Raw genomic sequence first — 22,510 nt, 5'->3', positions numbered from 1 at the left:
CTGTAGCTCTGTATGCATTCTTTGCATTTGCATACAGAAGATCCAGAGTTTTATTTTCCCGGATGGGACAGTTCACATACTGAGCGAATATATATATATATACAAACATAAATATAAATATATGATATATATATAAACATAAATATAAATATATTATATATATATAAACATAAATATATATAAATTATATAAAAGCTACTTAGATGCCACCAAAGGCAATAGAAAGCATTGTCATGTGGGCGCCGTCGACCTCACCAAGATGGCGTCGCGCTCCGCCGCCGTCGGCTAGGCTTCCCAAGCGGGCGTGTCTTCTCTAGCGACATAACTCATTGGTAGATGCTTCGTCGACCTGTAAATGTCCAGAGAAGAAGAAAGAAGCAACTGCTGGAGGTAAAAAGTTTCTCAGAAATATATTACGGATTCATTTAAAATCATAGTGTCGAGCTGAAATTGTATCTGTGTTGTGTTCATGGCGTTTATTTGAATAAAAAGCACGCGGTAAGTTAACTTTTAAAAAAAAAAAAAATTTGCTATTTGAAGAAACTTTTGGTTTGTTTTCATGTTCATGTGCCTTTGGAGACGTCGTTTGACGTAAAAACGTTTAAAGTGTCGAAGAAAAGTCGTGAATGTGTGTTTAGGGGGAAATCTGCGGTTTTTCTGCAGGGGTATATGTTAGAAACTTAAAGTTTATGCTCTTTATTGTGTATCTGTGTGATGTTTCGTTGTAAAAATTAAGTTTTTGTAAGTTGTAAACTTATGAGTAAAAAAGGTCTAAATTGTACGACTATAAAGTCCTACAATTATGGTTAAAAAAGTTATACGATAATGGGAAAAAAAGAATTTATAACAAAAAAATGTTGTAAGTTTATGCATAAAAAGTCCTAATATTAAAAATATTCCTTCTTTTTGAAAATAAAACGGATGTACGAATTTCACCAAATTTGCTTTGCTTTTTTTCTGGTAAATGTACAACTTTATTTTACTTTTTTAATCATACGTTTACAATTTTATTTTCTGAAAACATGACTTAATCCTGGTAAAACGTTGACTGTTTTTCTCTGTTGTATTGAACAAATCGACACTTGAATGTGACATATATTACTGACAGGAAGTTGATCTTATTCTGAAAGGGTTGGATCACGGTGCATCTCCGTTACATCTCTGAAGCTGGAAAGGAGCCTTTTTTCTAACATAGTTCTTGTGTTTTTCTTGTCTTCTTTGAAAAATGTCCTGCTTTATGGGAATAAGGAAGACCTGTGGGGTCCTGAGAAGTTCTCAGAGACGTCTTCTTCTCGTCGGACATCTGTAGAGGACGAAACCATCCTGAATTTCTCAATCATTGTGGTCCTTCGTCTGAGGATCACACAACCTGGTTGACGTCAGGTTCTCACGAATGGAGCGACTCTGGTGCCGATTCGAGCTCATGAGGCCGGTTAGGAACCTTTGACAGATCCACCAGAGAACGAGAAAGCGGGATGGACGCCTTCAGAGAACGGTTGAGCGCAGAAAAGCCCGGACATCCACCACAAGAGCAGCCTGAGCCCCCTCAGCTCAAGTTCACCGCAGAAGCTGCTGTCGCCCTCCTGCAGCGTTTTGGACTTGAGAAGGAGGACCTGGAGGAACTTGTGCTTTACCCCGAAGACCAGATGACTCCGATCAAGCTGGCCGAGATCCTGAGGAAGATTCGTGAAGAGAAGGACCAAAGATCTGGTCTGGAGTCCTGCAGGAGTCTGCGTGAAGATGAAGGTCCTGCTGGAAGGATGATTGGATTCAACGATGGAGGAACTTCTTCTTCGGTCGCCTCTCACAGTTCCAGCCTTAAAAGTGGAAAATCGTTGCAGGAATCAAAGACCTCATCTGCTGAGAGACCAAAGCTGAAACCCAAACAAAGTCTCAAATCCAAGGTCTCTAAATCTGCTCCTCCGCCTCTGAAGAAGAAGAAGAAACCAGGAGCTCTGGAAACTGTCCAGACTGATGGGAAGAACAGCAGCTGTAAAAGGTCCGGTAAAGCGTTAGCAGCTGCTAAACCTGTGACACCTGCAAAGAAACGTAAGCAGGAGGATCAAGAACCAAGCGTCTCTGGACCTCCAACTAAACTAACAGCCGTCCATGCAGCACCTTCTCACTCCAGCAGACAATTCCCAACCGAGGTTCTCCGGAGTCTGCCCACGCCAGCCATGATTCAGGACTACGCTGCAGAAACGCCCAGGGTGTTTCCTCATTCCTGCTGTCTGTGCAGCAAAGACTCTGCGGATATGATGGTAGGTGAACGTCGAAACGCCTCCTTTCTGCTCAAAGGGAAGCGCGTTTGGTCAAAGAGTCACCTGCTCCTCTGCTGCTTTGGCAGGACTGGTTCTTCCATCAGACCAGCAGCCTTCACCTCCTGAACTGCACGCTGCTGCGGAAGCGGTCAGTCCTTTTTACCCTTAACCCTTTGGCCAAAAGATTCCAAAGCTTCAGAAGCTTCAAAACTCAATAAGCTTCAAAATTCAATAAACTTTAAAGAAAAATTCAAAAGCTTCAGAAGCTTCAAAAGCTTCAGAAGCTTCAAAACTCAATAAGCTTCAAAACTCAATAAGCTTTAAAGAAGGACTCAAACGTTTCAAAAGATTATAAAGAAAGTTTAAATATCTACACACACATACAAAAGATTTAAAAATTACAAAGGAAAGATTCAAAAGCTTCAGAAGCCTCAAAATTCAATAAGCTTTAAAAAAAGGATTCAAAAGATTAAAAAAAGTTTAAATATATATATATATATATATATATATATATATATATATATATATATACACACAAGAGATTTAGAAAATTCAAAAAGTTTCAGAAGCTTCAAAATTTAATAAGCTTTAAAGAAAGCTTCAGAAGCTTCAAAGCTCAATAAGCTTCAGAAGCTTCAAAGCTCAATAAGCTTCAGAAGCTTCAAAGCTCAATAAGCTTCAAAAGCTTCAGATGCTTCAAAATTCAGTTTCAAGTTTCCAAAGCTCCAAAATAAACTTTGAAAAGCTTCAAAAATCTCAAAAGATATGTAAAATAAAGATTCAAAATATTAAAAGAAATATACTGGTACAAAAGATTTAGAAGATTAATAAGAAACATTCAAAAGCTTCAAAATGTTCAAAAGCCTTCAAAGAAAGTTTCAAATTTTTCAAAAGATTGGAAAAAATAAAAATTCAAGCGCTAGAAATGGCTTGAAAGCTGAAAAAGATTCAAAAGAAAGACTCAAAGTTTCAAAGGAAAGTTTTAAAAGGTTAAAAAACGACAAGACTCAAAGCTTCAAAACTTTAAAAACATTAAAAAAAGATTTAGAAGATTCAACAGAAAGATTTACATTTTTCAAAAGATTCTAGGACAGATTCCATAAGATACTATTAACTCAAAAGATTCAGAAGCTTCAAAAGCTTCAAATGTCCAAAAGCATTAAAAACACGACTTCCTGTTGGGTTTATAAATGTCTAAGGAGGAAAAACCTTTGAGTTTATGTTTTACAGATTCTGCCAGACAGGAAGTGGTTTTATCAATGGATACGTTTTTGCTTCTCCACAGGTTCCCAGACTGGGACGGCGAGGTGAGGTCCATCCGGAGGTGAGACACGCTTCCACGCCACACTGTTCTGCTCTGGGGGCTCATCACCCACAGATGGGGGCTGGAGGGGTTGAGTCGGCTCTGAACTCTTCAGTCTTCAACCCTTCAGTCCTCTGTGCTGAGCTCTGCCTGAAATGTCCGTTTGGATTTAATTTGATCAATTTATTATTTTATTAGGGTGCTTTTATTTTGGAATTCATCCTTTTGGGATGCTGTCATCCAAAAAAACACGCATCACACCAGGAGCTCTGTGTGGATCATTTTGTTTTCTTCTGTTTTGGTGGCCTCGTGCAGAGAGGCGTCACATTGGCGGCAGCCTCACGCTTCGTGGCGCCCTCAGGAAAAACGCCGGCGGAGCTGGGACGGTCCCTCCCGGAGTCCTCCAGATTTGCCTCCCAGCAGGTCCCGCTCTCGCAGCCCTCACCGCCAACGTGGAAGCAGCGCTCAGCAGGACAGGAGAGGCCGCCGCTCACCCGGCCTCCACCGCCGCCGAGACTCCAGGGAGAGGAGGTGAGGGAGCCGAAGCCCGCGGCGGCAGTCAGGGTCCAGGTGTTTTTTTTTTTTACTCAGGAAACGGGCGATTCTTTCCTCTTACGTTAGGTCCCGGTCTCCCTCCGGGTCTCCACACCGCAAGTCCAGCTCTGCGGACAGAGGGAACCCGTCCAGACGGGGAGACGTGACGCCCGGAGCTCCTCCATCTCCCAGGAGGAGCCGTGGAAGGAGCTCCTCTACGGTAACCCCCCTGAGCAACGCAGAGAGGGTGGCGAAGAGGATGCTGAAAAACTCAGGTGTGCTGAGGAGGAAGAAAAAAGCTTCCCGCCGCTGCCACAGCAGCGCCAAACCTGAGCCTGTGCTTTGGTCCTTGCAGCCGTCCAGGTTCTGTCCAGGCAGTCGGATGTGCAGACAGCAGTCAGAACTTTAGCTCCCGTCCTGCTGGCCGAACTGGCCAAGATGGCGTCCCCGTCCTCGCCGTGCGAGGCAGAAACACTGGAGCTGGCTAAGAAGGTGGCCAAGAAGCTGTCCAAAGAGAAGCCCGTCCTAAAAAAAAGCAAAAGGGTCACGGCTGGAAGTGTAAAGGTAGGCTCCTACACACAGGTAACTCCACCTTTACTGGTTCAAAGCTTTTTATTTGAATTATTTTCTTCTTTCAGAAATAAACATTTAGACTGATGCATGATGCTTCACCTTTGTGTGTTTCTGTCTCTGCTGCTGAAAGATTCATGTTTGACCTCTTGATGTTCATCAGGAGGATCCTCAGTTTCTGTAACGCATCAATTCAAATTAACTTTATTAATCCCAGAGAAGTTATACAAAATTAAAACAAAAAATTGAAAAAAATTGTTTGGCAGATTTGATCCAAAAAAAATAATCCATGTAAGAGTTTAAAAAGTACCTTTTGTATGAATGTAAAGTCCAGCTTGTTTAGCTGTGAAGCAATAATTACAAATTCATTCAAATATTTATTTAAGTAAATAAAAGTATTGAGTGATTCACACTGTACTCAGGTTTGGAAACAATCATGACAACATGATCCAAAGAGGCTTACCATGGCTGAGGTGCAGCTGTGGTGGGCGGGGCTTGTTTAGCGTGGCTGTAGATGGATTACAATACCGGGAGGGGGGCATAGTGACGTAAAAAAAAAAGTCGTATCTCAACACTGCTTATCTACAATATGTAGATGCCATTCAAACACAGAAGCACACACGCAGCCAACATAACAGTTCTCAATAGGTCCCCCACCTCTTCCACATCTTCCAGACAATGCACAGACGGGGTGGGGGTGGGGGTAGTGCAAATGCTGAGGTCATGAAGGGATGAGCAGTAAGTGTCGTCCTTCGCACACAGTAGTTGTTCACACACTCTGTGTTTTGGTGGAGTCGAGGCCAGCAGCTCCTCCACTCATGAGTCCGATTAGATTAAACTCTTCAGGGCTACAGCAGTTGTTTGTTCTACCCGCTCAAGTCCTTGACTGGTCATGCACATTTTGATCCCAGAAGAGGGCAATTTAGACCAGTCATCCCTCAATTTAGGCAGAAAAGGGTTGGCATCAATCTTCCACACGAGTTCAAGGGTCACGAGCTGAGGATGGGCTTAGGTTGTGTCAGAATTCCCGCCCTAACTCCTAAAAAACGACACACTGCGGGACGATCTAGTACCCTGCATCTTTAAAACAATTCAGACACGGATTCATCACGTGGGATGGTTCAGGCTCCCACGGCGTGCGTTGATTTCTGATGATGCAGCCGTTATTCCGCTTACAGCTTACAGTATGGTCATTTGTTTTTTCAGTTTAGATCGCTCTTTGTTCACAAAAAGTGGACTATTTGTTAGGTGGTGCAGTTAAAAAGTACTTGAAGGTTTTTGTTAATGGATATTTACTCGACACTGGTTTATTCCAACAGACTGACCCAGCATGTAAGAAGGGTTTATGGGAATTTTGTTATTTTAGGTTCTGTTTAATAAAGCGTAATTTCTACGTCACAAAAAAACCAACAGCGTTTTTTTCGTTTGCTCCCAATTCACAACAATCTGAAGCTAGAAATACTCAGAAATGCAGTTTTAAGCGTAGTTTTTGTTTATATTTATGACACAAGGTCCTGCTCACAACACCAATAAACACTGTTTTCATAGGAGTTGGTCTATAAAAACGGCACCTTCTTTTGTTTAGTTGTTGGTTTGCACAGGATTTGGTGGATGGATTGTGTTGATTTTTGTCTCCACAGAGTGCAGCTTCCAAGAAGCTTCAGTCCAAAGTCTCAGTGGACAAGAAGAAAGCTCTGAAGAAGTGAGTCGTGTTTATGCCAGGATTAAACTCCTCTCTCCTTTAGAGGTTCAGAGGTTCTGATAGAGACTCATAACGATGCCTCGTCTTTAGAAAAGCCGCTGTGAAAGTCAAAGCCGTCCGGCCCAAGCAGACCAGAACAAAGAACCCAGGAGGAACACAGCCGATCCAGAAGAAACGTTCGTAGTCACTGTTCAGAGGCTCCATGTTGGATCATGTTGGAATAAAACATGTGGAGATGTTTAAGGATGATGTCTCAATGCTGCTCAATTCCAATGTTCTGCTTCTCTGACTCTAGCTGGGGAACCGGTGAAGGAGCTGGTGTCGGCCGGCTGTGTTTCCGCGGCCGCTGTCACGTCATCGACAGTCGGAGAGCGTCTGGAAGAGAACCTGACTCTGACACATTTCCGTACGTGGAGCGTCCATCGCCGGGTCTCATCTTCCTCGCTCCGTCGTCCGTGTTGTTAATGTTTTTTTTTCCTCCCACTGTTTTGCAGATTGCTTCGACATCCTCGAGCTGATGGAGAACGTGAGTTATCCCCTTTGTGTTCGCCTTACTAGCTTTTAACATTCTCACCGCCATGCTAACTGGAGGTCTCTGACCTGCTGCAGAGCCCCCAGTTCTCTGTTCGTCTTTGTCAGCGTTCACACCGGCCTCGTCCAATAAATGCCTAAGTAAACGAGCTTATATGATCATTTCTGGCTTCCACAGTCAAAAGTCTCTTATTCTGGCGTCGCTACGGCAGTTTCTACGATCGCTTACGAACTCTAGCTACAAAACCTGCAACCATTAAAGGGAAACTAGATGAACTTTGACCAATCGGGGGCTCTGATGTATGGATGTTATCCCCTTGAATCCATGGAAGTGCCCATCGTTTGAAAATCCATCATGGAGGACAAATTAGTAATTCTGGTTTTGTGCCCGATCACAATTCTATGTCACCAAGTCTTTCATGTCATGAAATGGAGCTGTGAAAAAAAAAACCTCTGGAGCAGGGTTCATGAGATTTCCACTCCATGGACATTTTGCACCAATCCTTGCACACACCAATAACTGTTAACCAATGCGCTAGCAAACTGGACTGAGAAGCCCCTCCCCCTAATGTTCCAAACAGGAAGTACCTGCTGGTTCCAAGAAGCCAAAATCCCACAGACTTCTATAGAGAAATAAGCAGATGTTACTCAGTCATTATATTGGTCAGAATAAACATTCTTGCCCTGATACCTTTTATTAACATGGTCTTGATAATCCTTTTTGTTTTTATTATTATATTTTTTTGTGTAGTGCAAATTATACGAGTTCTAAACTGACCAATAAGACGCCTCAATAAAAGCAAGTGTTCTCAGGTCGAGCATTCGAAACATTGGATGGACAGATTTTGTGTAATCCACTTTCAAGTGGTAGCGGTGTGGACTTCGTCTGTCTCCAACATGGCGACTGAATCGACCTTATTTGGTTGGAACCAAATCAAACTTTATTTATAAAAAAAACGCTTCTCATACCATGGGCAACTCAAAGCACTATAATATTTTAAAAACAAACACACAATATTACAATCCAAACCCACCTTTCCCACTCCCCTCCGTTAACACACACAACCCATGACCCCACACACAATCAATACTGATAACAGTAACTCCTAAAAGAAACTTAAAGGCCCGTACACACCGGGACGAATTTCGCGCGCGATTTTCGCCGACGTTTAACGCCTCGTGACTAAACAAAGGGCACCAATGAGAGCGTGCACACCGACGCGAAAAAACGCCACGCGTCAAAGCGTCAAAGAAAAAAACGCCTCGGGTTCGTTTTTTTTTTTTTTTGGCGCGCCGCGTCGACATCTATTTGACCAATAAAAACGGCGCTTTTGCACACGTGTCTGGAGCCTCTGACGTTACAGTAAAACACAACTTGGGGGCGCTCAAACACAAAACTGCCTTGCTGAGCACATATACCAGCGAAGAAGATAGACGCCGAGTTGCATCTACACAGCCGCGAAGAAATAATGACGGACATTCTAAAATATCCCCGAACCAAGCACCAGTTGGAGCTACTGGTGCTTGAAATATTCATGTTTTCTTTGTATGATTCTGACAAGCGCGTAAATACTTGCTCTCTTCTTCTGAGTGAAAAGCGACTTTAAGAAGCGTAAAGTTGCGCGGCGCCACCTTGTGTACAGGGGTATTTCTGTTTTACATTAAGCGCCATCTAATGTCAGGGAATGAAATTGCATGTTCGCTCGGCTCATCGTCAGCGAAAATCGCCTGGGTGTGAACACAAAAAACGCGGCGAAAAACGCTGGCGAATAACGCCTGGCGAATATTCGTCCCGGTGTGTACGGGCCTTAAGGCTTGGCTCTGCTGTGAGGAAACAGTATTTGGGAATCTCTTCATACCAAGAGCCGCTCGGCCGTAGAAACATGTGCCAACCCACAACGGGACAGCAAAGGGTCCACTTCACAGCCGTGAGGCTACACTGTTAAACTCTAACCGCCCCAGCGAGGGCGCCAACCACGGCAGCAACCACCGACCGAGCCAGAAAGCCCTGTTAGAAAAAAAGATGTGTGGGTGACATCACACTTACTGTAGTTCTCACATGCGGTCAATGACGTGGAGGAAAGCATCCGGTAGCTTTTTCAAAATAAAGCCTCCTTCAAAATAATATAAGTGACTGCTCTGTACCAAGTGACCTCACGCACTGACCCGGTCCCTGCCAAAGTTTCAGCATTTCCTTGTCTGTAAAGAACTGTTTTCCATATAAGCTCTAAGACGCCGCGTCTTGCCGGGCTCTCCACCAAAACGGAGACTTCTGATCGCCTTTGATCTTTGCAGAGTTCAAAGAAAACCAAGCAGCTGCTGAACATAAAGCAGATGCTCATAACCAACCTGCCCCAGTATCACGACGGCTGCTACACCCAGGGAGAGCTGGCCAAGGTGCTCTGCCCCTTTGGGTTCGAACTCGGGGAGGACAACATCTACGTCATTCCTCAGACACAAACAGTGGGTATTGGGTCTCTCAAACATTTCCACGCATGAGATTTCGTTTCTAATCGTTTTAATTCTGTGGCCCTCCAGGCTGTGGTCCAGATGGTGGATTCTGCAGACCTTCAGAGAGCCGTGGGCGCCTCTGCTGAAGGGGTCTTCTTCAAAGAGTCCCGGCTTGGTTTCGCAGCTTTATCGACTAAGATCAGCATGCAGCCGGTCAGCCAGTCTGGATTAGCTTTAAGAATCCAAACGTCCACAGCACCAGACAGTCCAGTCAGGCGCAGACAGGTCATCTAAAGTCTGTCTTTTATCTTTCAGTTTGGCTTTTATAAAGATCTGATGAAAAAGATGTCTTTTGTAAGTAGCATGCAGATGCACAAACACACACACACCTGATCCAGTTACCTGTTCTGAATGATCCCTCGTTGTTTGTGGAGCAGAAGGTGACGGATGACGGAACGAGCACCGTCTTCATCCAGGACATCTCCCCATGTGAAGTCAGGAAGCTCCGGGACGCTTTGAGGAAAATCGGCTCTGTCAAGAACTTTCTGCCTTTGCTTAACAAGGTTAAAAAGGCGCGTGACGGGACACCGCCGGTGACCCCACAGCGGCTCATCCGTTCCGTTTGTTCCAGGTCTTCGTGGAGTTCGAGTCCACCCTAGATGTCGACCGGCTCGGAGTTTGGTTCGGCCTCCTGAAACGAGGCTTCGGCTGCAGGGTGTACAGGTTGAAAACCCCCACGAGCTCTTCAACGGCGCTGCGTGAGTCCGTTCCCACGTTTTGCGCGGCGCTAGAGGAGCTGGCAGTGACCAGACTCCGCCCCTAAATGAAGATCCCATTGTTCTGAAAAAACAAAGTCTCACTCCGATCATCTTTTGATCTATTTTCAAAACGTTCCCAGTGGTCTTTTCATTATAATTATGCTGGGTAACATTTAAATACCTATGTTCTTTTTTTGGGACATAGTTTCTGCAGAGCAGCAGGAGTGCATTAAAAAGTCACCTCTGAGTTTTGGTCGGGACCGTTTGCACGAAGCAACCCAGCCCCAAAACGGATCTGTTTACGAATCTCTCCTGCTAGCTTATTACAGCCCCAAGCTAACGTTAGCGGTGCAACAAAAATACTGGAGCTATCCAGGCGTAAAGTTTGGATCAGGATACCAACTCAACAACTTTGAACTCCTCGGTTGTTTACACAACTAACCTAAAGGCCTGTTCACACCGGGACGAATTTCGCCGGCGATTTTCGCCGACGTTTAACGCCTCGTGACTAAACATGATTCTGACAAGCGCGTAAATACTTGCTCTCTTCTTCTGAGTGAAAAGCGACTTTAAGAATCGTAAAGTTGCGCAGCGCCACCTTGTGTACAGGAGTATTTCTGTTTACATTAAGCGCCATCTAATGTCAGGGAATGAAATTGCATGTTCGCTCGGCTCAATCTCAGCGAAAATCGCCTGGGTGTGAACACAAAAGACGTGGCGAAAAACGCTGGCGAATAACGCCTGGCGAATATTCGTCCCGGTGTGTACGGGCCTTAATTCAAACCGATTCGGACGCAGAAAAATGAACCGTCTTCGGATTCCGCCGTAAAATCCCCTGGTTTACGTTAATTGCATAACCCCCCTACCACCATGCCTGCTACCTGCTTTTCTCCACTTCAGAATCAGTTAGAATGACATTAATTTCGTAAACGGTGGAAGAGTTTTGGTGATTCCAAGGCCTCTGGAGCTGTAGCTCTGGTTTTAAAGTGTTGACATACTATCGGAACAAGTAGGAATTGGCTTAATAACGGAAGTTCTTTTAAAACCTGAGCAAAGTGGAGCTAGCTGCAGTACACAAAGTAACCACTAGGGGCTTGTTACTACAGTAGGGTGGTTTGTTTCCTTACGGCTTACAGTAAAATAAACATTGTGCCAAAAAAGTTTTAAATATTTTACGTCACAATTGACCTCCAAATTCCTTTCGGCGGATGCCTGTCCTTCTTTAGATCCTCAATGTTCCTCCTAGCATCCAAATGCAGTTTCCGTTCACGGAAAATGACAGATTCTGTTCATCCTGCTTTAGGGAAACCATCTGGTCACATAAGGACACTTTATCTGACAATAGCTGTCAAGTTTTGTCTTCTGGCGGCCGTGGTGCAGGTGGAAGGGCGGTCGTCCTCTGATCGAAGTTTACAAGTTCGATATGTCCAAGTGTCCTTAGGCAAGAAACTGCCTCTGGTGGACGGTTCAGTAGAAGAGCGCCTATCCGTGTGTGGATGAAACTGTGACTGTATAGCGCTTTGGGCCTTGTAAGGAAGGTGGAAAAGCGCCACACAAGTACACGCCATTTACCATTCTCTCCTTCGAGAACTTCTTTCATATGATGGTCTGCACCATCTTGTTCTTGCAAGACCCTGACCTCAAAAGTATCTCTTGATCACCTTCCCTTCATCAAACCTTTGCAGTCACATAGGCTGTATCCGAATTCCCACCCTAAACCCTAACTACTAAACAACTATCTAGTACAGGACTATGTCGTACCCTGGATTTTAAATTCAATTCGGACACCATGCTCACTACTTTAAAAAAAAAGACTGAACATGACGTAACTGATTTAACCAAGTTAAAATCTAATTGATCATTTATGAGTTCACTGAGTTCTGAAAATAAAAACGTTGATGGTTTGTGTGAAAAAGCATCTTCTTTGCTAAAATTGTTCAACCGCAATGCATTGTGGTCTATATTCGCCAATCTAGTGAGCATCGATGCACACTGCTTTTTCATAGAGGCGAATAGAAAATTTTCTAGGGCACTTGATTTGGGAATTGTAGATCCGGACAGCACTACAATATATAGTGCACTATAGTGAGTAGTGAAGGAATTCGAATATAACCATAACCTTTTCAGAACTTCTAAATTTCCTTCTGCAGCTCCGAGACTCCCGGCGAAGGCCTTACCCGACAACAGAGACATCGTCAACGGAGTGATCGTCCTCGTCACCAAGTGTGACGTTCCAGAGGGCAGCACCTCGCCGTTTTGGATCCCCATGACAACCGTTCCTTATTTGTTCCCAACGGCGTCTGCCTGGTTCATCATTCCAAGTATGAGACGAGGGACAGGAACCCCAGAGGTGTTAACGCAGCAGCTAACCGTGTCCATATCTGACTTTCCAGATTACGTCACGGTGAAGGCAACGCCGGACATCCAGGTTCTTGATTTCAGTGTTCATTGGAAATCTGGAATACATTCATAGGTTTAAGATTCTCATCTTCAAACAAACCACCTGTCCAACAGACCGCCGGCCCGATAGGCTCCAAGTTCTGCACCGTCATGCTGACTGGTCTACCAGAAGGAAACTACACGTTCACAGATATCACCAAGCGGGTGTCTCCTTATTTCCCCAAAGAAGATGATTCCGTTCTCTCCTCCAGGGTGGTCGTCCTGCCACTGCAGAGAAGGGTGAGGAGTTAAGCCTGCAGAACAACGCTGATGTTTCTGAGAGTCAACCTGACTGAAATCCATCAAGTCTGACGGTTTCTAAAGTGAGGAGAGCTGAAGATGCAAAAGGAACACTTTCAGACAGAACATTGAAATATAGATTACGATACCTGCTAAACAAACATGTTCCTCACCGAAGTTTATGTTTTTTTTCAAAAATGCTTCAACAGAAATCCAGAAAAAACATTTAAATGGAGATGTTTGGTCTCCACCCATCAATGGAGATGTTTGGTCTCCATCCATCAATGGAGATGTTTGGTCTCCATCCATCAATGGAGATGTTTGGTCTCCACCTATCAATGGAGATGTTTGGTCTCCATTGATGTTTGGTCTCCATGCATCAATGGAGATGTTTGGTCTCCATGCATCAATGGAGATGTTTGGTCTCCATGCATCAATGGAGATGTTTGGTCTCCATTGATGTTTGGTCTCCACCCATCAATGGAGATGTTTGGTCTCCATCCATCAATGGAGATGTTTGGTCTCCACCTATCAATGGAGATGTTTGGTCTCCATTGATGTTTGGTCTCCATGCATCAATGGAGATGTTTGGTCTCCATGCATCAATGGAGATGTTTGGTCTCCACCCATCAATGGAGATGTTTGGTCTCCATTGATGTTTGGTCTCCATGCATCAATGGAGATGTTTGGTCTCCACCCATCAATGGAGATGTTTGGTCTCCATTGATGTTTGGTCTCCATGCATCAATGGAGATGTTTGGTCTCCACCCATCAATGGAGATGTTTGGTCTCCATGCATCAATGGAGATGTTTGGTCTCCATGCATCAATGGAGATGTTTGGTCTCCATGCATCAATGGAGATGTTTGGTCTCCACCCATCAATGGAGATGTTTGGTCTCCATTGATGTTTGGTCTCCATGCATCAATGGAGATGTTTGGTCTCCATCCATCAATGGAGATGTTTGGTCTCCACCCATCAATGGAGATGTTTGGTCTCCATCCATCAATGGAGATGTTTGGTCTCCATTGATGTTTGGTCTCCATGCATCAGTGGAGATGTTTGGTCTCTACCCATCAATGGAGATGTTTGGTCTCCACCCATCAATGGAGATGTTTGGTCTCCACCTATCAATGGAGATGTTTGGTCTCCACCCATCAATGGAGATGTTTGGTCTCCATTGATGTTTGGTCTCCATGCATCAGTGGAGATGTTTGGTCTCCACCCATCAATTGAGATGTTTGGTCTCCATTGATGTTTGGTCTCCATGCATCAGTGGAGATGTTTGGTCTCTACCCATCAATGGAGATGTTTGGTCTCCACCTATCAATGGAGATGTTTGGTCTCCACCCATCAATGGAGATGTTTGGTCTCCATTGATGTTTGGCCTCCATTGATGTTTGGTCTCTATGCATCAATGAAAATGTTTGGTCTCCACCCATCAATGGAAATGTTTGGTCTCCACCCATCAATGGAGATGTTTGGTCTCCATTGATGTTTGGTCTCTATGCATCAATGAAAATGTTTGGTCTCCACCCATCAATGAAAATGTTTGGTCTCCACCCATCAATGAAAATGTTTGGTCTCCACCCATCAATGGAGATGTTTGGTCTCCACCCATCAATGGAGATGTTTGGTTATCTGTGCTCTGTGTAGATCAAATAGCACTTCTTGATACTTGAGATTTTTCTGGAAGGTGGAAGTGTGATGGTTGGGACTGGAGCTTTTTGACCTGTAAAACTTCAAGCTTTCTAAACGAATAAATAAAAAGAAGCTAATGATGTTTTTATGTGAAGATAACTCACTTTTGGGTCAAATCTTGTCTTTTGTTTTTGTCTCTGCCTCCTTCGTTATCCTGCAGGCGTTTATCTTCTTTAACAACTGGAACATGTGCTCCACGTTTGCTGAAGACTGCCTCCGGAGTCCGGTTACGGTCAGAGGCTGCCATCTGAACATCCACTTTGTGCTGGAGGACATGCATCTCCATTCCAGTGAGGTATGGGAAACCAGGCCTTTCATCCTAGGAGTAAAATGTTAAAAACTAACAAATCTTTTCAAGCTAATAGTTTACATATTGATGGGCGTGTCTCTTTCCAGGTGGTCATGTACAGAAATCTGATGAAATGGAGCAACGGTGTAAGTTTTCTACATTATTTTGATGAAGTTTGCAAATGTTCTTTTGTTTTTGATTTGATATTATTTTGAAGGAGCTTTCTCCAAAACGGTAAGAGTCTTTTTTGTTTTTCATTGATCACTTCAAAGGTTTAGCATCTGACAAAACTGGCTAACAGAGTTTCTGTGCCCCCCTGTGGTCACTTAAAGAACTGCAGCTTGAGTTGGTTTCTTTTCTAAATGAGAAACATTTTACTTCCTATTTGTAGATTTTTTTCTTTCTTTCTGGGAGTCGTCACTCATTAAAAAAAACGGATTATTTTCTAGTATCTTCCTCAACGTGAATGTTTGGAGGAGCGACTGCTGCTGGTAGAAATCTTCCAGACGTCTGTGTTGCTCATCGAGATGGTCGTGAACGTCGTGGCATCGATCGCTCCCTTCGTCAGCTTCCTGCCGCTCGCCAACACCGTACGACACACACGCCCGCTGTCTTCCAGTTCACCTCCTTTCATTAGGATGCTAAACGTTAGTAGATTTTGACTGTTGGAATCCTCCTCTTCCTCAGATCTACATCGAGATGGCTGAACCCAGAGGAGTGAAGGAGGTGGTGAACAATTCTTCCCTGAGGTCTCGGTTCACAGAAGATGTTTGGTACTCCTCCATTTATTTACGGCCGCTCTCGACAGCTTACAGTCCCAAGTTCTCAAAAAAAAAGTACATATCAATTTGATTATGATCTCGTCTTTCCTCTCGACAGGATGAAGATCCGATACATTCGACCGTAAGTATTGAGGTTGTCTGTAAAATATGAGGTTTCGAGATCAGATCCAGAAATGCATGATGGGAATGAAACGTCAAGAGAAAGTCAATATTTGATTAAACTTGATCATTATCAGAAAAATCCCACAACAACACATTAAAAACACCAAAAACTTCTTTTTTTTACTGCAATTTACTGAACAAATGGAGATCTAACCGTAGAAAACCCTTAAACGTTTCAGGACCGGGAAAGAAACAGACGATTTTTCACTAAATCCCCCTCTTGGCTGCTTTCAGGTTCAGTGTTAAAGTCCTCAGTGAGAACTTGCAGGACTGCCAGCAGGAGACAGGAACCCATCCCACCTGTACACCTCTTCAAACCAGTTCCTCTGAACCGGCCCCCTCTGTCGGTTTCAAACCGACAACTTCAGCTGCAGCGACTCAAAGCCTGAGGGAGACTTCTGCCGACTCCGTCTCTGACTCCCCTTCCCCACTTGGCCCCTCAGCAGCTCCTCTGCCGACGCACGACCGTATGGCTCAAGAAGGGCGGGTTGAGATGGAAACGTCAGATCTCCATAGCAACCAGGACGGTAGCGAGGAGGCCAGGTCACCTGGACCAGAGCGCGGAGAGAGCAGAAACCAAATCCTGATGGAGACCAGAGCGATCCAGGTGGATTCAAAAGATGAATCGCCCACCAAGAGGCCTTCCAGAGTCCAAGCTGGAACCGTTCAGGAAGAGGAAGACGCTCATCTGAAGTCTGATCCTTTGAAGGATCAACCACCTGCTGCAGAGACTCAGTCGGTGCGATGTGGTCATGTGACCGTGGAAATGCTTCCTGAAGAGGAGAATCCTCCAAACCAGCAGCAGGAGGAGAAGGTTGGAGGATACCAGACGGGAGCCGAGGACGAAGCTCCAACCAAAGAGGCTGAAGGACTCGAAAGTGCTTCTCTGACCAGTTCTGCCTCCGACGGGAGGGAGGAAGCGGTCATGGAGCCAGATGAGGGAGCTTCAGAGGAGCCAGCCCAGAAACTCAAGGAGGAGCCGATAAAAGAGGAGGATCCTGCTGGAGGAACGTCTCCTGGGCTGCATCACGTGAAGGTTGAGAGTCTAGATGGGTCAGACGATCGTGTCGAGGAGGCCTGTGAGGATCCTTCAAGGTCAGAGCGAGCTGGTCCAGAAGAAAGGCCCACCGCCGGAGAGCAGCCAGCAGCAGGGGTCATTGGAGACCCTCCAGCAGCAGCAGGGGTCATTGGAGACCCTCCAGCAGCAGCAGGGGTCAGAGGAGACCCTCCAGCAGCAGCAGGGGTCATTGGAGACCCTCCAGCAGCAGCAGGGGTCAGAGGAGACCCTCCAGCAGCAGCAGGGGTCAGAGGAGACCCTCCAGCAGCAGCAGGGCTCAGAGGAGACCCTCCAGCAGCAGCAGGGGTCAGAGGAGACCCTCAGACACTGCAGGAACCTCAGCGGTTTGAGGTGAAAACGGAAACCCCCCCAACGGCGTGAGTTTAGTGTCAGTCTCAATAAATGTTCATCTCAAAGACTTTCCATCTCCAGGTCGATTTGGCTGCACGTGAAGACGACCGCCTGAACGTCTCAAGACCAACCAAACGCAAACTGGGAGACGACACAGGTCTGTTTTCTTTGGAAACATCCGATTAGGATAGATTGGGATTACGTTTTTATGTTTTTTTAACAGGTTTTTTTTATCGGTTTGAAGAAAAGTTGTGTGTATTTTCTTGGGTGGAGTGGCCTCAAAGTGACCTATTTGATTTTTCAACAATGCAGACTTGCACAAAGCCTGGGATTTTAACCCCCAACCAACCAATGAACCACCAGCTGCTCAGCCTTTAAATCTATGTTCTCCATGGAAAGGTCCTGTCCTTTAGATTCAAAGGACAAGATGCTCCGTTCTGCTCGTTTTCTGTCGTCAGACATCATTTATTTTGAGGAACAGCAATGTTTGGCAGTTGAATGTCATCAAAAAGGGTTCATTAAACGTTAAAGTTGTGTTTCTGTTTGGTACTTTTTGTCGTTTTAGAGGAAACGTTGAAGCCAGACGAGATGGGAAGAACTCCAGAAGACCTGCAGAAACCAGCAGCAAACAGACCCAGAGGCCGACCCAGGAAGAAGATGGGAGTGGCTAACGGTAGAACGCGGCGAGGATCCGCGGCGGCCGGCGACAAACATCCGTTTGATTCGTGTCGTGTGTTGCAGTGAGGAAGTCTCCAAAAGGAAAACCCGAGAGTCCAGGAGCGGAGAGGAGAGAGGAGGACGGGAAAACATCTGCTGGCCCAGAAGCCTTCACTCCAGAGATCCAAAAAAGAGCAAAGGATGCTGGGAATCGGCCCACGAAAGAAAAAGACGAAGAAGTTACAGGTACTAGAACCCAAATCCTTACGTCCAACCAGATGGAGAAACATCAGGAAAATGTCCTCAACGTTCTGTCTCAACCACAGGGTTCCTGCAGCGAAAAAGGTGTAGCTTTATGCAACAGATGTTCTTTTTCTTAGTTCTGAACGTCTTTGCTGACGTTTGTTTCCTGTTTGTGAAAAGTCCGAGCCTCGGAGAAAGTTCCAGCAGGCTCCTCCAGCGACACATAATGTATTTAGCACACAATACACAGCAGAAAATCTGAGTTTAGTTCATACTGTCACTCATAAATGCTGCTATTAAATACAGATGTTTTAAGTATTTCTGTAGATTTCACACTAGTTGGATGTTTTCCTTTTTTCTAGATTTTCTCTAAACTTATTTGTCAAAACAAAGATTGTGTCTACATAAAGAAGCTCCACACGCTCCTGAAACATTATCCTAATGATCACACAGAAAATTCAGGGGGGGAGTGAACGCTCATTGCACTAATAGACAATCTTTGCAGGAAATTTTTCTTCTGAATTATTAAAGTTAATTTTACAAATTTTCTTTATTCATTTTGGGTATTAGCAATTACCACAGCCAAAAATAAAGAGATGTATTAACAGCAGTCAAAGAAAAAATGGCCTCAAGTAGAACAAAACATGTTTTTTATTTCATTTTGGGTTCTCCAGGATTAAAGTCTCACTCGGATCGTCTTTTGATCTATTTCCAAAGTTTTCCCATTTGTCTTTTGATGATGATTTCACTGTTTTAAGGCAAGAATAATAAAAATATAAACATGTTTTCTAGGAGGTAGTTTCTGCAGAGCGGCAGTTATTGGCTGTAGGTGTTGGTATAAGTGGCCCACGTCCCCCCCATCCAGGCAATGGCATGCTCCCCCCGCTAGCTTACAGCCCTCCAACCCGTAGGATTCTCGTCGTGTTTTTGATTGACAGCAGAGATTCCCCCCAAACGCCTTCAGTGTAATCTGGACAGTGTTTTCAAAATATGGTTAATATATAATAATAATATGGTTAAATATAGAATTCTTTCAGCTTGTTTTGATTTTGGCAGAAAACCTAAGCTTAGCTGCATTCGTTATTTTTCATATTTGGGTTCAGTGACTGTTCTTGTTCAGTTTCCAGACCACAAGCGAGACGACTCGTTCATCTGGAAGGAACTCAAACTCGGTCTGGACGCGTCCCCGCCCGCTCCATACTCCAGCCGTTCAACCCGAACCGCTCCTACGGTGAGAGACGGGCGCCGCTCAGAGGCCCACGTCACCTGAACGCATGGAAAACCTCCTCTGGCCTTTATGCTGCTCTGCAGGTCAGGAGTTCACCGTCCCCACCAAAGCGTTTTACTGTAACCTCTGCTCGGTTTTCTACATGAGAGAGACGGCGGAGGACGACCTACACTGCTGCAGCAAGCTGCACTACGACAAGCTGCGGGTACGAGGACGCGTCAGGGACGCCACGCCTCCTGCGCCTCCTCGCCCTCATCTTCCTCCTCGTTTTTTTCAGGAATACTTCCAGAAGAGAGCACAGCTGAGAAAATGTTCCAGGAAGTTGAGGTGAATCTTCAGCCTGCCCTGATTGGTCAGCTTTAAGCTCCGCCCACCACAGTATTTGAAATCTTCAAATTTCAACGGAGAAAGTTTTACATTTGTGTGCTTTTCTTGTTTTTGTATTTTTAGTAAAAAAAAAACGAATAAAAGATTTTTCATTGAACTATTTTTCCATTATGACTGAATTATTAATTACAAAATTTGATCAATTTAATTTTGCAAAATGCAGACGTCTAAAAACTTTAACCAAAGTCATGCCACCTCTGCGTCAGCAGGGGGCAGCATTACACACACTAGTGTACAGCTCGCCGGAAACCATTTAAAGAAGAAGAAAAAAGTAACCAGCATGCACCGCGCACCGGTCGATTTTCGGAGCGCTGCGTCCTCCGCTTAGTTTATTTACTTCTCGATCGTGAACCTTCGGAAATATTTTCACAAGAAGGGTATGTAAACAAAATGAAAATGTTGACATTTTTAACCGTTAATATGTCTGACGTCTTTCAGTGGGGTTTAGCTAGCGTTGTTAGCTAACGTTTAGCTAATGTTTTGCTCGGATAATAAAAGCACTTTTCTTAGTTAAATAAATAAAAAATAATAATAAAACTACAGAAAATTCTCAGATTAATATTGTTTTTTAGTTTAATTTGAGTTTAAAGTCACCTTAGCTGGCCACAGTTAAACAGATATATTTATTATTATGATTGATTATGATGTTAATATTTAGCACATCTGAATATATTTAGTTTAAAAATACAAAAATAGCCACATAAATTTTCCTCATTGTTATTTTGAATTTACGAATTTTTCTCGATATAATGCAAATGATATCGTCATCTCAGAAACAAGTGTTATCTCAGTAAACTAGCTTAAAAAATAGTGTTTTGCAGATGTGGCTGATGTCGGCTTCCGTAGTTTACGGAAAAGTTCTTTGATGTAATTCTTTTGAAGTCCTTTACCTCCCACCTGGTTGGTTAGCTGCAGAACTTTGGAAGAGGTTTTGTCATGGGGAAATGTTTGGTGATGTCAAGGAAAAAACAATAGAAATACTTTAACCTACTGTCGAGTTCTTTGTTTTGTAAGAAGGAAAACTACAAATTTCGAAAAGAAAAACCTCCTGAAGTTGTTTGAATTTTTAGTTAGTCACTGTGTGAATGAAAACTTTGGTTGATTTTTCATCCTTTATGAGAGCTTGGGTTTTTTTTTTTCCCGAATCCTGCTGCTAATTACCTGGATCAGGTGTGTTTTTACCGATGAGAGGCTACAATGGTGGGTCAGTTTGAGAACATGCAGGACACAAACCCTCAAAGCTTGCAGTTTGGAACCTGTGGCTTAAGCCCTGGTCTTGTCTGATCTCAGAAGCTAAGCAGATCTGGTTAGTCCCTGGATGGGAGACCGACCGGGGCCACCAGGTGCTGTCTATGCTGTACTGTTACTGGAACCAAATGGGGACTCTGCAGTGTTTTCAAAATGCCATTCCCAAGTCTGGATCATCTGAAAGGAAAAGCAAACATTTAAAGTGATGCCAACAGAACTTGATTTAAGCTTTAATCGAGAGTTTTTTTGGTGTGGAGGTCCTGTGGTGGAGGGTTCCAAAGGTGTAAAGCACTGGCTGTATCAGATAACTGGAGTGGAGGTGAGTGGGACTTCACCCAGAGAAAAGGTTTTACTTCCATTTCCAAGTCCACTCAATCGTCTTTGTTTTGTCTTGCCAATACGAATGTCGTCTCGTTGAAGCCAGGCGTCAGAGAGCAGCGATTGGTTGCAGTCGGTGCGAGTCAATGTTTCTATGGCAACCACTCACCAATTACTAGTGGTGAGCGGGCCACATGACACCTGTCAAAGGGTTCAGGCTCCACCTACTTCTATTGAGGCGTCCGATTGGCCAGTTAATGAGTTGAACTACAGAATAATTATCATGAAGAAAAATTCGTAATATAGAGAACATGTTGCAAGAAAAGGTAGCAATGTAAAGATGGGTATTCTGACGTATAGATTGAGAAGTCAGTGGGATCTGCTGAACGCTGTCCACCTCATGGTGGAAGGATGTGGAGATGGAGTGGAAGAAAACTTAAGGATAGGGTGGGTGGAGATCAGAGAGATGAGTGACGGGTTATGAAAAATTTTAAAAGTGAGGAGGAAAATTGTGAAATGGAACGGCAGTAGTCTTCAGAAAATGATCTGAACAGCTGAGTTTTGATTATATTTATTTATTGAGTTTCATGGCAGACTAAAAAGGAGGGATAGTGGATAAGGGATGGGACTAATGGCTGAATCACAACAGCTTTGGTTGAAAAAACTGTCCGTTTCTAGAGTGCAAGTGGAAAAATGCTATTGATGCGAAATGACTAGTGTGAGTCGAGTCAAGAACCCAAACTCTTCACCTGAGAATATCAGTGGTGTAGCATCAGTTTCTTTTAAAGCTATTTTGTTCATTCTTTAGGATGTAAAACATGTGCTTGTGTTGGTTTCTAATGTTCTAGTTTAGCTAAATTTATAAATGAAAGGTTTTCACTTTGAGTATAATCAAAGTTTTGTTAAAACAGTTTCTCTCAGGGAAACAAAATTGTTTTTAAAATGGAAATTGAGCACCTCTCTTTGTCTTTTTCATGACGATTAAAAGAGATGTAAATGTATAGAAATATTGGATGAAATATTAAGAATGGGTTGTCATCTGAATGTAAATAAGAGTCCAAAAAGAGTTTTTCTAAAATAAAATACCAGGAAGAAAGACACGTTTTACAAACCAACAAAACCACATCATAAGCTTTTACGTTTTTATCATATTAACTGCAATAAAACCATATAATAGGCTGAAGTAGAAAACTTTCACATCTGTAAGTTGAACTTGGTTTTTCTTGTCTTTTTCTAAGATTCTGACATTTGAAACTGAAAATAAACATCAAGGCAAACCCAAACAACGTTACTGTAGTT

At 43.8% G+C, this 22,510-nt stretch overlaps 2 protein-coding genes and 1 long non-coding RNA gene across 4 annotated transcripts in view; 2 read left to right on the top strand and 1 right to left on the bottom strand.

Moving 5' to 3' along the window:
• Window positions 1-309: 309 nt before the first annotated feature.
• LOC101175269 lies at window positions 310-19,745 on the top strand. 2 transcript variants are annotated; one of them, XM_023966389.1, is made up of 31 exons: window positions 310-390; window positions 1,249-2,261; window positions 2,348-2,409; window positions 3,547-3,585; window positions 3,880-4,095; window positions 4,186-4,373; window positions 4,454-4,662; window positions 6,309-6,370; window positions 6,461-6,546; window positions 6,666-6,776; window positions 6,865-6,896; window positions 9,197-9,364; window positions 9,440-9,565; window positions 9,668-9,706; window positions 9,790-9,915; window positions 9,984-10,110; window positions 12,261-12,431; window positions 12,504-12,538; window positions 12,625-12,789; window positions 14,650-14,784; window positions 14,886-14,924; window positions 15,228-15,368; window positions 15,466-15,551; window positions 15,658-15,681; window positions 15,957-17,130; window positions 17,212-17,287; window positions 17,696-17,803; window positions 17,872-18,033; window positions 19,151-19,261; window positions 19,342-19,463; window positions 19,536-19,745. In XM_023966389.1, exons 2-31 carry the CDS (start codon window positions 1,476-1,478, stop codon window positions 19,587-19,589), a joined length of 4,980 nt encoding a protein of 1,659 aa, XP_023822157.1. In that variant the 5' UTR covers window positions 310-390; window positions 1,249-1,475; the 3' UTR covers window positions 19,590-19,745. The 2 variants fall into 2 exon arrangements, with proteins under 2 accessions (XP_023822157.1, XP_023822158.1); XM_023966390.1 differs by lacking the exon at window positions 310-390 and adding an exon at window positions 407-498.
• LOC105356356 lies at window positions 4,509-6,313 on the bottom strand. The gene is made up of 3 exons (XR_910527.3): window positions 4,979-6,313; window positions 4,771-4,846; window positions 4,509-4,623 (listed from the first exon to the last, which is right to left on the bottom strand). It is a non-coding gene; the product is annotated as an uncharacterized LOC105356356 (long non-coding RNA).
• A 168-nt stretch (window positions 19,746-19,913) lies between the features above and the next one.
• LOC101175026 overlaps window positions 19,914-22,510 on the top strand; it is a 31,720-nt gene continuing 29,123 nt past the window's right edge. Inside the window, exon 1 of the mRNA XM_011487296.3 lies at window positions 19,914-20,022. The gene's annotated coding sequence lies outside the window, so the exon portion shown is untranslated. The remainder of the gene's footprint in view (window positions 20,023-22,510) is intronic.

The sequence above is a fragment of the Oryzias latipes genome, chromosome 18 (assembly GCF_002234675.1).
Source record: "Oryzias latipes chromosome 18, ASM223467v1".
NCBI lineage: Eukaryota > Metazoa > Chordata > Actinopteri > Beloniformes > Adrianichthyidae > Oryzias > Oryzias latipes.
This window is presented reverse-complemented; position numbering and strand designations above follow the sequence as displayed.

What these genes read in the sequence shown, in the direction of transcription:
- LOC101175269 (XM_023966389.1), top strand. Translation starts at nt 1,476, where the DNA reads ATGGACGCCTTCAGAGAACGGTTGAGCGCAGAAAAGCCCGGACATCCA. An exon ending in AAGAAGAAAGCTCTGAAGAA is followed by an intron (nt 6,371 to 6,460) that starts GTGAGTCGTGTT and finishes CCTCGTCTTTAG; the next exon opens with AAAAGCCGCTGTGAAAGTCA. An exon ending in TGCACTACGACAAGCTGCGG is followed by an intron (nt 19,464 to 19,535) that starts GTACGAGGACGC and finishes CGTTTTTTTCAG; the next exon opens with GAATACTTCCAGAAGAGAGC.